The following is a 12605-nucleotide window of genomic DNA, read 5'->3' as shown; positions in this document are numbered from 1 at the left end:
ATGGGGACAGGGGACATCACCCATGGGGACAGGGACATCACCCATGGGGACAGGGACACCACTCATGGGGACAGGGACATCACCCATGGGGACAGGGACAGGGACATCACCCATGGGGACAGGGGACACACCCATGGGGACAGAGGGACATCACCCATGGGGACAGGGACAGGGGGACATCACCCATGGGGACAGGGACAAGGACAGGGACAGCCCCACGTCCCCCCCCAGAGCCAGCAGCCGCGTGGACAGACGGACAGCAGCTGCAGGGTCACCTGGGGACAGGGGGACATCACCCATGGGGACAGGGACATCACCCATGGGGACAGGGACACCACCCATGGGGACAGGGACAGGGACAGCCCCACGTCCCCCCCCAGCGCCAGCAGCTGCGTGGACAGACGGACAGCGGCTGCAGGGTCACCTGGGGACAGAGGGGGACATCACCCATGGGGACAGGGACAGCACCCATGGGGACAGGGACAGGGACAAGGACAGGGACAGCCCCACGTCCCCCCCCAGAGCCAGCAGCCGCGTGGACAGACGGACAGCAGCTGCAGGGTCACCTGGGGACAGGGGGACATCACCCATGGGGACAGGGACAGCCCCACGTCCCACCAGGGCCAGCAGCCGCGTGGACAGACGGACAGCGGCCACGGGGTCACCTGGGGACACGAGGGGGACACCCTGAGTGGGGACAGGGACAGGGACACACCCATGGGGACAGGGACAGGGACACACCCATGGGTACAGGGACAACCGGCACAGCCCTGAGTCCCAGCAGCCACGTGGACAGACGGACAGCGGCTGCGGGGTCACCTGGGGACAGGGGGACATCACCCATGGGGACAGGGACAGGGACAGGGGACATCACCCATGGGGACAGGGATGGTGGGATAGGGACACACCCATGGGGAACAGGGACTAGGGACGAGGGACAGCCTCACGTCCACTAGGGACCAGCAGCCGCGTGGACAGACGGACAGCGGCTGCAGGGACACTGGGGACACGATGGGGACACCTGAGATAGGGGACATGGGGACAGGGACACGGGATGCCAAGAGTGGGGACACGGGACACCTGAGTGGGGACGGGGACACTGAGAGTGGGACAGGGATGGGGACAGGAGGACACCAAGAGTGGGGACACTGGGATGGTGGGAATGGGGACACCGGGGTCACAGGGACATTGGGGTCATGGGGACACAGGGATGGTGGGAATGGGGACACTGGGGACACAGGGACACTGGGGCCATGGGGACACTGAGGACATTGGGATGGTGGAATGGGGACACTGAGGGACACAGGGACACTGGGGACAGAGGCACACAGGGCCAAGGTGCCCCCCGTGCCACACCCACCCACGCCGTGGGCGCCGGCCTTGCAGGCGTAGTGCAGGAGGGTCATGTCCGTCAGTCCGTCCCGGTCGTCCACGTGGCACCCCCGGCGCAGGATCTGCCCGGGGACAGAGGGGACACCAGTCAGGGACACCCAGGGACAACGGGGACAGAGGGGACACCAGCTCAGGGACACCCCAGGGACACCGGGGACAGAGGGGACACCAGTCAGGGACACCCCAGGGACCGGGGACAGACAGGGACACCGCTCAGGGACACCCCAGGGACACCGGGGACACACCAGGGACACCGGGGACAGAGGGGACACCGCTCAGGGACACCCCAGGGACACCCCAGGGACACCACTCAGGGACACCCCAGGGACACTGGGGACACCAGGGACACCCCAGGGACACTCCAGGGACACCCCAGGGACACCGGGGACAGAGGGGACACCGCTCAGGGACATCCCAGGGACACCGGGGACACCAGGGACACCAGTCACACCCCAGGGACACTGGGGACAGAGGGGGACACACCAGGGACACCCCAGGGACACCAGGGACAGGGGACACTGCTCAGGGACAACAGGGACACCGGGGACAGAGGGGGACACCGCTCAGGGACACCCCAGGGACAGAGGGGACACCGCTCAGGGACACCCCAGGGACAGACAGGGACAGAGGGGACACCGCTCAGGGACACCCCAGGGACAGAGGGGACACCCCAGGGACACTGGGGACACACCAGGGACACCAGGGACAGAGGGGACACCGCTCAGGGACACCCCAGGGACAGAGGGGACACCCCAGGGACACCGCTCAGGGACACCCCAGGGACACCAGGGACACACCAGGGACAGACAGGGACACCCCTCAGTGCCACCCTGGGGACACTGGGGACACCAGGGACACCCCAGGGACACTGGGGACACACCAGGGACACTCCAGGGACACCCCAGGGACACCAGGGACACCCCAGGGACACCAGGGACACCAGTCACACCCCAGGGACACCGGGGACAGACGGGGACACCGCTCAGTGCCACCCTGGGGACACTGGGGACACCAGTCACACCCCAGGCACACCCAGGGACAGACTGGGGACAGCACAGGGACACACCAGGCCAGGGACACACCAGGGACACCAGGGACAGATGGGGACACTGCTCAGTGACACCCCAAAACCCCTCAGTTTCCCCCAGACCGCCCCAGACCCTCCCTCCCCACCTCATTGCCGATGACATCCACGCTGTGCTGCACTTGGGGCACCCCCAAACCCCCCAAACCCCCTCAATTCCCCCAAACCCCTCCCAAACCCCCAAAACCCCAAATCACCTCATTGCCGATGACATCCACACTGTGCTGCACTTGGGGTACCCCCAAACCCCCAAACCCCCTCAATTCCCCCAAACACCCCAAACCCCCAAATCACCTCGTTGCCGATGACATCCACACTGTGCTGCACCTGGGGCACCCCCAAACCCCCAGACCCCCAATTCCACCCAAACCCCCAAATCCCCCAAATCACCTCATTCCCAATGACATCCACGCTGTGCTGCACTTGGGGCACCCCAAACCCCATAAACCCCCCAGACCCCCCAAACCCCCAAATCACCTCATTCCCGATGACATCCACGCTGTGCTGCACCTGGGGCACCCCAAACCCCCAGACCCCCAATTCCACCCAAACCCCCAAACCCCCAAATCACCTCGTTGCCGATGACATCCACGCTGTGCTGCACTTGGGGCACCCCCAGACCCCATAAAACCTCCCCAATCCCCCAAATGACCTCATTCCCGATGACATCCACGCTGTACTGCACTTGGGGCACCCCCAAAACCCCCAGACCCACCCAGACCCCCAAACCCCCAAATGACCTCGTTGCCAGTGACATCCACACTGTGCTGCACTTGGGGCACCCCAAACCCCCAGACCCCATAAACCCCCAATCCCCCAAATGACCTCATTCCCGATGACATCCACGCTGTGCTGCACTTGGGGCACCCCAAACCCCCAGACCCCCTTAAACCCCCAAACCCCAAACAATCCCCCAAACCCCCCAAATGACCTCATTGCCGATGACATCCATGCTGTGCTGCACTTGGGGCACCCCAAACCCCACCCCCAAACCCCCCAAATGACCTCATTGCCGATGACATCCACGCTGTGCTGCACTTGGGGCACCCCCAAACCCCCCCCCCAGACCCCCCAAATGACCTCATTGCCGATGACATCCACGCTGTGCTGCACTTGGGGCACCCCCAAACCCCCAGACCCCCAAACCCCCAGATGACCTCATTGCCGATGACATCCATGCTGTGCTGCACTTGGGGCACCCCAACCCCCAGACCCCATACCCAAACCCCCCAAACCCCCAAATGACCTCGTTGCCGATGACATCCACGCTGTGCTGCACTTGGGGCACCCCAAACCCCCAAACCCCCAAACCCCCCAAATGACCTCATTGCCGATGACATCCACGCTGTGCTGCACTTGGGGCACCCCAAACCCCATAAAACCCCCAGACCCCATAAAACCCCCAGACCCATAAACCCCCAAATGACCTCATTCCCAATGACATCCACGCTGTGCTGCACTTGGGGCACCCCCAAACCCCCAGACCCCCCAAACCCCCAAATGACCTCATTGCCGATGACATCCACGCTGTGCTGCACTTGGGGCACCCCCAGACCCCCAGACCCCCCAAACCCCCCAGATGACCTCATTGCCGATGACATCCACGCTGTGCTGCACTTGGGCACCCCAAACCCCCAAACCCCCAGACCCCATAAAACCCCCAAATGACCTCATTGCCGATGACATCCACGCTGTGCTGCACTTGGGGCACCCCAAACCCCCAGACCTCCCAAACCCCCAGATCACCTCATTGCCGATGACATCCACGCTGTGCTGCACTTGGGGCACCCCCAAACCCCCAGACTCAAACCCCCCAAATGACCTCATTGCCGATGACATCCACGCTGTGCTGCACTTGGGGCACCCCAAACCCCCAAACCCTAACCCCCAAACCCCCAAATGACCTCATTGCCGATGACATCCACGCTGTGCTGCACTTGGGGCACCCCAAACCCCCTAAACCCCCCAGACCCCATAAAACCCCCAAATGACCTCGTTGCCGATGACATCCACGCTGTGCTGCACTTAGGGCACCCCAGCCCCAGACCCCATAAAACCCCCAAATGACCTCATTGCCGATGACATCCACGCTGTGCTGCACTTGGGGCACCCCTAAACCCCATAAACACCCTAGACCCCCCAAACCCCCAAATGACCTCATTCCCGATGACATCCACGCTGTGCTGCACTTGGGGCACCCCAGACCCCATAACCCCCAGACCCCCAAACCCCCCAAATGACCTCATTGCCGATGACATCCACGCTGTGCTGCACTTGGGGCACCCCCAGACCCCCAGACCCCCCAGACCCCCAAATGACCTCATTGCCGATGACATCCACGCTGTGCTGCGCTTAGGGCACCCCAGACCCCCAGACCCCCAAACCCCCCAAATGACCTCATTGCCGATGACATCCACGCTGTGCTGCACTTGGGACACCCCCAAACCCCAGCCCCCCTAGACCCCCAAATGACCCTCATTGCCGATGACATCCACGCTGTGCTGCACTTAGGGCACCCCAAACCCCCAGACCCCACAAACCCCCCCAAATGACCTCATTGCCGATGACATCCACGCTGTGCTGCACTTGGGGCACCCCCAAACCCCCAGACCCATATCCCCAAACCCCCCAAATGACCTCGTTGCCGATGACATCCACGCTGTGCTGCACTTGGGGCACCCACTGGCGCAGGATGGCGTAACAGTTGAGGACGCTGGTCCGGGGTCCAGCAGGATCTCCCGACACGCCGCGTCGTTGGGGTCGAAGAACGTGAAGGCTGAAGGTTTTGGGAGGGTGGGGGTGGTGAGGGATAAAAGTTTTGGGGGTGGTACAGACCCCTGTCAGCCGTAAGGGACCCCTCCCACCTCCCACCCCATACAGCTGGGAGGGGTTTTTGGGGGCAGGAGTTTTTGTGGCCTGGGGGACGGGGGAGGTCCCTGTGGCCTTGGGGTGTCCTGTGTCCTGGGGTCTCATCCCTGGGGGTTCCCCCTGCCCTGGAGGGGGTCCCTGTGCCTTTGAGGGGGTCCCTGTACCCTTGGGGTCATCCCTGTGCCTTGAGGGGTCCCTGTGCCCTGGGGGGTTCCTCCATACCCTGAGGGGTTCCCCCATACCCTGGGGGTTCCCCCATACCCTGGGGGTTCCTGTGCCCTGGGGAGGGTTCCCCATACCCTGGGGGTCCCCCATAGTCGGGAAATCCCATCCCCTGGGGGCAGGGGTTTGGGGAGGGAGTTTTTGGGGGTCTCACCATGGTCCTTGGGAGGGGTCCCTGTGCCCTGGGGAGGGAGTCCCATCCCTGGGGGCAGGGGAATGGGGAGGGGTTTTCTGGGGGTCTCACTGTAGTCCTGGGAGGGGTCCCTGTGCCCTGGGGGTCCCTGTGCCCTGGGGTGTCCCATCCCCTGAGGGGGGTTGTGCCCCATCCCCTGGGGGCAGGGGGTTTTTGGGGGTCCCTGTGCCCTGGGGGTTAGTTCCATCCCCTGGGGGCAGGGGGATGAGGGTTTTGAGGGGGTCTCACCGTAGTCCTAGGGAGGGGTCCCTGTGGGGTTCCCATCCCTGGGGGCAGGGGGTTTGGGGAGGGGTTTTTTGGGGGGTCTCACTGTAGTCCTTGGGGAGGGGTCCCTGTGCCCTGAGGGGTTGTAGCCCCATCCCCTGGGGCAGGGGGATGGGGAGGGGTTTTGGGTGGGGGTCCACCATAGTCCTTGGGAGGGGTCCCTGTGCCCTGAGGGGTTGTGCCCCATCCCCTGGGGGCAGGGGAATGGGGAGGGGTTTTTGGGGGTCCCTGTGCCCTGGGGGTTGTGCCCCATCCCCTGGGGGCAGGGGAATGGGAGGGTTTTGGGGGTCCTGTGCCTGGTTGGCCCATCCCTGGGGCAGGGGAATGGGGGGGTTTTTGGGGGCCCTGTGCCCTGGGGCTGGCCCCATCCCTGGGGGCAGTGGGGATGGGGAGGGTTTTGAGGGGGTCTCACCGTAGTCCTGGGGAGGGGTCGCTGTCGGGGTGTCCCATCCCCTGGGGCAGGGGTTTCGGGAGGGGTTTTGGGGGTCCCTGTGCCCTGAGGGGTTCCCATCCCTGGGAGCAGGGGGCTTGGGGAGGGGTTTTGGGGGTCCCTGTGCCCTGGGGGTTGTGCCCCATCCCTGGGAGCAGGGGGTTTGGGGAGGGGTTTTGGGGGGGGTCTCACCGTAGTCCTTGGGGAGGGCCCTGTGCCCTGGGGGGTTAGGTCCCATCCCCTGGGGACAGGGGGTTTGGGGAGGGTTTTTGGGGGTCCCTGTGCCCTGAGGGGGTGCCCCATCCTCTGGGGGCAGGGGTTTGGGGAGGGGTTTTGGGGGTCTCACCGTAGTCCTTGGGGAGGGGGCGGGGGCCGCGGGTGAACCATCGGCCTCTTCCTGCGCTCCACCAGCGGGCTGGGGGTCGGGGGCGGAGACCCCCTGCTAGGGGTCCCCGCGCTCCTTGGTCATGGTGAGGCCTGGGGGACAGGGGAGGGGAGTTTGGGGGCAGACCCTCCCACGGCAGCAGGGGGCTGGGGGAGAATGGGAGGGAAGGGAGTGGGATGGAAGGGGGGCACTGGGATGTGGAGGGGCACTGGGATGGAATGGGGAGCACTGGGAGGGAAGGGGGCACTGGGATGGGATGGGGGCACTGGGATGGAATGGGGGCACTGGGATGGGAATGGGGGCACTGGGATGGAATGGGGGCACTAGGATGGAATGGGGGCACTGGGATGGAATGGGGGCACTGGGATGGAATGGGGGAACTGGGATGGAAGGGGGAACTGGGATGGGAATGGGGGAACTGGGATGGAAGTGGGGCACTGGGATGGGGAGGGGGCACTGGGATGGGAATGGGGGCACTGGGATGGGAATGGGGCACTGGGTGTGGGGGGGGCACTGGGATGGAATTGGGGGCACTGGGATGGGAATGGGGGCACTGGGATGGAATGGGGGCACTGGGATGGGAGTGGGGCACTGGGATGGGGATTGGGGCACTGGGATGGGAGATGGGGCACTGGGATGGGGATGGGGGCACTGGGATGGGAGTGGGGGCACTGGGATGGGGATGGGGGCACTGGGATGGAATGGGGGCACTGGGATGGAATGGGGGCACTGGGATGGAATGGGGGCACTGGGATGGGATGGGGGCACTGGGATGGGGTTGGGGGCACTGGGATGGAATGGGGCACTGGGATGGAAGGGGGCACTGGGATGGGAGTGGGGCACTGGGATGGGAGAGGGGCACTGGGATGGGGATGGGGGCACTGGGATGGAATGGGGGCACTGGGATGGAATGGGGGCACTGGGATGGGGATGGGGGCACTGGGATGGGAGGGCACTGGATGGAAGGGGGCACTGGGATGGAATGGGGGCACTGGGATGGAATGGGGCACTGGGATGGGTATGGGGCACTGGGATGGAATGGGGAACTGGGATGGAGGGCACTGGGATGGAATGAGGGCACTGGGATGGGAATGGGGCACTGGGATGGGAATGGGGGCACTGGGATGGGGATGGGGGCACTGGGATGGAATGGGGGCACTGGGATGGGAATGGGGCACTGGGATGGGGTTTGGGGGCACTGGGATGGGTTGGGGGCACTGGGATGGGATTTGGGAGCACTGGGATGGGATTGGGGGCACTGGGATGGGATTGGGGGCACTGGGATGGGAATGGGGGCACTGGGATGGAATGGGGGCACTGGGATGGGAATGGGGGCACTGGGATGGGAATGGGGCACTGGGATGGGAGTGGGGCACTGGGATGGAATGGGGGCACTGGGATGGGAATGGGGGCACTGGGATGGAATGGGGAACTGGGATGGAATGGGCACTGGGATGGAATGGGGGCACTGGGATGGGGATGGGGCACTGGGATGGAATGGGGGCACTGGGATGGGGTAGGGGCACTGGGATGGAATGAGGGCACTGGGTGGATGGGGGCACTGGGGAGGTGGGATTGGGATGGAGGGGGCACTGGGATGGGGTTGGGGCACTGGGATGGGATTAGAGAACTGGGATGGAATGGGGGCACTGGGATGGAATGGGGGCACTGGGATGGGGAGGGGGCACTGGGATGGAATGGGGGCACTGGGATGGGAAGGGGGCACTGGGATGGGAAGGGGGCACTGGGATGGGAGTAGGGGGCACTGGGATGGAATGGGGGCACTGGGATGGGAGAGGGGGCACTGGGATGGAATGGGGGAACTGGGATGGAAGGGGGCACTGGGATGGAAGGGGGCACTGGGATGGGGAAGGGGGCACTGGGATGGAATGGGGGCACTGGGATGGGGAGGGGGCACTGGATGGAATAAGGAACTGGGATGGAATGGGGGCACTGGGTGTGAGGGGGCACTGGGATGGAATGGGGGCACTGGGATGGAATGGGGGCACTGGGATGGAAGGGGGCACTGGGAATGGGGTTTAGGGGCACTGGGATGGAAGGGGGGCACTGGGATGGAAGGGGGGGCACTGGGATGGGAGAGGGGGGCACTGGGATGGAATGGGGGCCACTGGGATGGGGGGGGAACTGGGATGGAGGGGATGGGGATAATGAGGATGGGAATGGAATGGGATGAGATGGAATGGGATGGGATGGAATGGGATAGAAAGGGATGGAATGGGATGAGAATGGGATGGGAATGGGAATGGGAATGGGAATGGCAGGGATGGGGATGGGGCTGATGGAGATGGCGAGGATGGGGATGGGAATGGGGATGGGGCCGATGGAGATGATGGGGATAATGGAGATGATGAGAATGGGGATGGGATGGGGCTGTTGCAAATGATGGGGATGGGAATTGGGATGGGGATGGGGATGGGAATGGCAGGGATGGGACCAATTAAAGATGACAGGGATGATGGAGATGATGGGAATAGGGATGGGGATGGGAACGGCAGGGGATGGGGTCGATGGAGATGACAGGGATGGGGATGGGGCTGATGGAGGTGATGGGGACGATGGAGATGATGGCAATGGCAGGGATGGGGATGGGGATGGGGTCGATGGAGATGACGGGGACGATGGAGATGAAGGGGATGATGGAGATGACGGGAATGGGGATAGGAATTGGGATGGGGCCGATGGAGATGATGGGGCCGATGGAGATGATGGGAATGGGGATGGGGATGGGAATTGGGATGGGGCCGATGGAGATGACGGGGACGATGGAGATGATGGGAATGGCAGGGATGGGGATGGGGCCGATGGAGATGATGGGGCCGATGGAGATGATGGGAATGGGGATGGGAATTGGGATGGGGCCGATGGAGATGAAGGGGACGATGGAGATGACAGGGATGGGGATGGGAATGGGGCTGATGGAGGTGATGGGGCCGATGGAGATGATGGGGATGGGAATGGCAGGGGATGGGGCCAATGGAGATGACAGGGATGGGGATGGGGATGGGGCTGATGGAGGTGATGGGGCTGATGGAGATGATGGGGACGATGGAGATGATGGGAATGGGGATAGGAATTGGGATGGACGATGGAGATGATGGGGACGATGGAGATGATGGGAATGGGGATAGGAATTGGGATGGGGCCGATGGAGATGATGGGGACGATGGAGATGATGGGAATGGGGATAGGAATTGGGATGGGGCTGATGGAGATGAAGGGGACGATGGAGATGACAGGGATGGGGATGGGAATTGGGATGGGGCCGATGGAGATGAAGGGGCCGATGGAGATGACAGGGATGGGGATGGGAACTGGGATGGGGCCGATGGAGATGACGGGGACGATGGAGATGGCGAGGCCGGGGCGGGGCCGGCACTGAAGGGCCGGGGGGGGCACCGAGACCGACGACCCCCCCCACATCCCCCCCCGTGACGGTTCCTGGACCGACCCCACCCTCCTGACCCCAAAACCCCTTCCCATCCCCCAAATCCCCGGTACCTGCAGGGCCGCGGCCGTGGGATGGGCCCGGCGCTCTGCGCGTGCGCGCAGGGAGGGCAGGGGAGGGGCCGGGAGGGGAGGGGGAGGGCTGGGGAGGGTATGGGGGCTATGGGGGAGGGGGGAGGGTCTCCACCCTGTATCCTTCCCGCTCCGCCCAACGCATCCAGCCCAGCCCCTGCCCGGGGGCTGTGGGGGAGCTATCAGGGGCTATGGGGGCTATAGGGGACTGGGAGGCTATAGGGGCTATGGGGGCTATAGGGACTATGGGGGCTGTGGGAGTTATAGGGGCTATGGGGGCTATGGGAGCTATAGGGGCTTTGGGGGCTATAGGGGCTATGGGGGGCTATGAGGGGCTATGGGGGCTATAGGGGGACTATGGGGGGCTACAGAGGCTATGGGGCAGCTATGGGGGCTATAGGGGGACTATGAGGGGCTATAGGGGCTATGGGGCGGCTATGGGGGGTTGTGGGAGCTATAGTGTCTATGGGGGCTATGGGGGCGGCTATGGGTGGGCTATGGGGGCTATGGGAGGCTATAGGGGCTATGGGGGCTATGGGAGCTATAGGGACTATGGGAGGGCTATGGGAGCTATAGGGGCTATGGGGGGGTTATAGGGACTGAGGGGACCTATAGGGGCTATGGGAGCTATAGGGGCTATGGGGGCTATGAGGGGTTATGGGGGGCTATGGGAGCTATAGGGGCTGTGGGGGCTATAGGGGCTATAGGGGGCTATGAGGGGTTATGGGGGCTATGGGAGCTATGGGGGCTGTGGGGGGTTATGGGAGGCTATGGGGCTCTACGGGGACTGTGGAGGGCTATGGGCCGACTATGGGAGCTATAGGGGACTGGGGGGCTATGGGAGCTATGGGGGACTATGGGGAGCTATAGGGACTATGAGGGGCTGTGGAGTTATAGGGGCTATGGGGGCTATGGGGGCTATGGGGGCTATAGGGGGCTATGGGGGGCTATGGGAGCTATAGGGGGACTTTAGGGGGCTATAGGGGATGTGGGGGCTATGGGGGTATAGGGGTAGAGAGGCTGTGGGGGGCTGTGGGTGCTATGGGGGGGCTATGGGGGCCTGTGGGGTCTATAGGGATAGAGAGGGTGGGGGCTATGGGTGCTAGAGAGGCTATGGGGGCTGGGGGCGGTATTGGGGGCTATAGGGGCTATGGGGGAGATGTGGGGGGGCTATAGGGGACTGTGGGGGGCTATAGGGGATAGAGAGGAGTAGGAGCCTATGGGGGTATAGGGGATATGGGGGCTATGGGGGGTATAGGAGGTGTGGGATAAAGAGGGTGGGGGCTATGGGGGCTATAGAGGTGTAGGGGCTGGGGGCGGTATGGGGGCTAGGGGGCCGGAGTGGGGGGCTATGGGGGCTATAGGGGCTATGGGGACTATGGGGGGTATGGAAAGTGGAGGGGGCTATGGGGGGCTTTGGACCTTTCCAAAGGGGTTTTGGTTCATCTTAGGGGGTTTGGGGACCCTCCAAGGGGATTTTGGGACCCTCCCAGGGTGGATTTTGGATCTTGCCAAGGGGGTTTTGGGACCCTCCAAGGGGATTTTGGATCCTCCCGAGGGGATTTTGGGACCCTCCAAGGGGATTTTAGATCCTCCCAGGGTGGATTTTGGATCCTCCCGAGGGGATTTTGGGACCCTCCAAGGGGGTTTGGGGACCCTCCAAGGGGGTTTTGGGACCCTCTGAAGGGGTTTTGGGACCCTCCAAGGGGATTTGGGGACCCTCCAAGGGGGTTTGGGGACCCTCCAAGGGAATTTTGGGACCCTCCCAGGGTGGATTTTGGATCTTGCCAAGGGGGTTTTGGGACCCTCCAAGGGGATTTTGGATCCTCCCAGGGTGGATTTTGGATCCTCCCGAGGGGATTTTGGGACCCTCCGAAGGGGTTTTAGGACCCTCCCGAGGGGGTCTCGGACCCTCCGGTCTCTCCCCCCCGGAACGCGCCGACCGGAGTCGCTGAGCCCTCCTATTGGCTGAGGGGCGGGTGCGCACCGCCCTCCTATTGGTTGACGGGCGCTCAGGGGCGGGACCGGCGGTGGCGCTCCGCCTTCCTATTGGCTGAACGACTGCGCTCCGCTTTCCTATTGGCTGAGCGGCGCCGAGGGGCGTTTTTTGGGGATGGGGTTTTTGGGGGTCCCTGGGCTGGGTTTGGGGGTCCCTGGGCTGGTTTTTGGGGGTCCTTGGGGTGGGTTTTTGGGGTCTCTGGGCTGGGTTTTTGGGGGTCTCTGGGCTTCG

At 63.8% G+C, this 12605-nt stretch overlaps 1 protein-coding gene across 1 annotated transcript; it reads right to left on the bottom strand.

The window, feature by feature from the left end:
• Positions 1-368: 368 nt before the first annotated feature.
• Positions 369-10279, bottom strand: LOC126643640 (uncharacterized; the record flags this gene model as incomplete). The annotated part of the gene is made up of 4 exons (XM_050322153.1): positions 8864-10279; positions 1361-1454; positions 612-665; positions 369-424 (listed from the first exon to the last, which is right to left on the bottom strand). Coding segments are annotated over exons 1-4 (1620 nt in total), but the record flags the coding sequence as incomplete, so codon positions are not given.
• Between the last annotated feature and the right edge of the window lie 2326 nt (positions 10280-12605).

The sequence above is a fragment of the Myiozetetes cayanensis genome, unplaced genomic scaffold (genome assembly GCF_022539395.1).
Source record: "Myiozetetes cayanensis isolate MyiCay16 unplaced genomic scaffold, myiCay2020 scf271, whole genome shotgun sequence".
In the NCBI taxonomy this organism is placed as follows: Eukaryota; Metazoa; Chordata; class Aves; order Passeriformes; family Tyrannidae; genus Myiozetetes; species Myiozetetes cayanensis.
The sequence above is the reverse complement of the archived record's forward strand: the minus strand, read 5'-3'. Positions and strand labels throughout refer to the sequence as shown.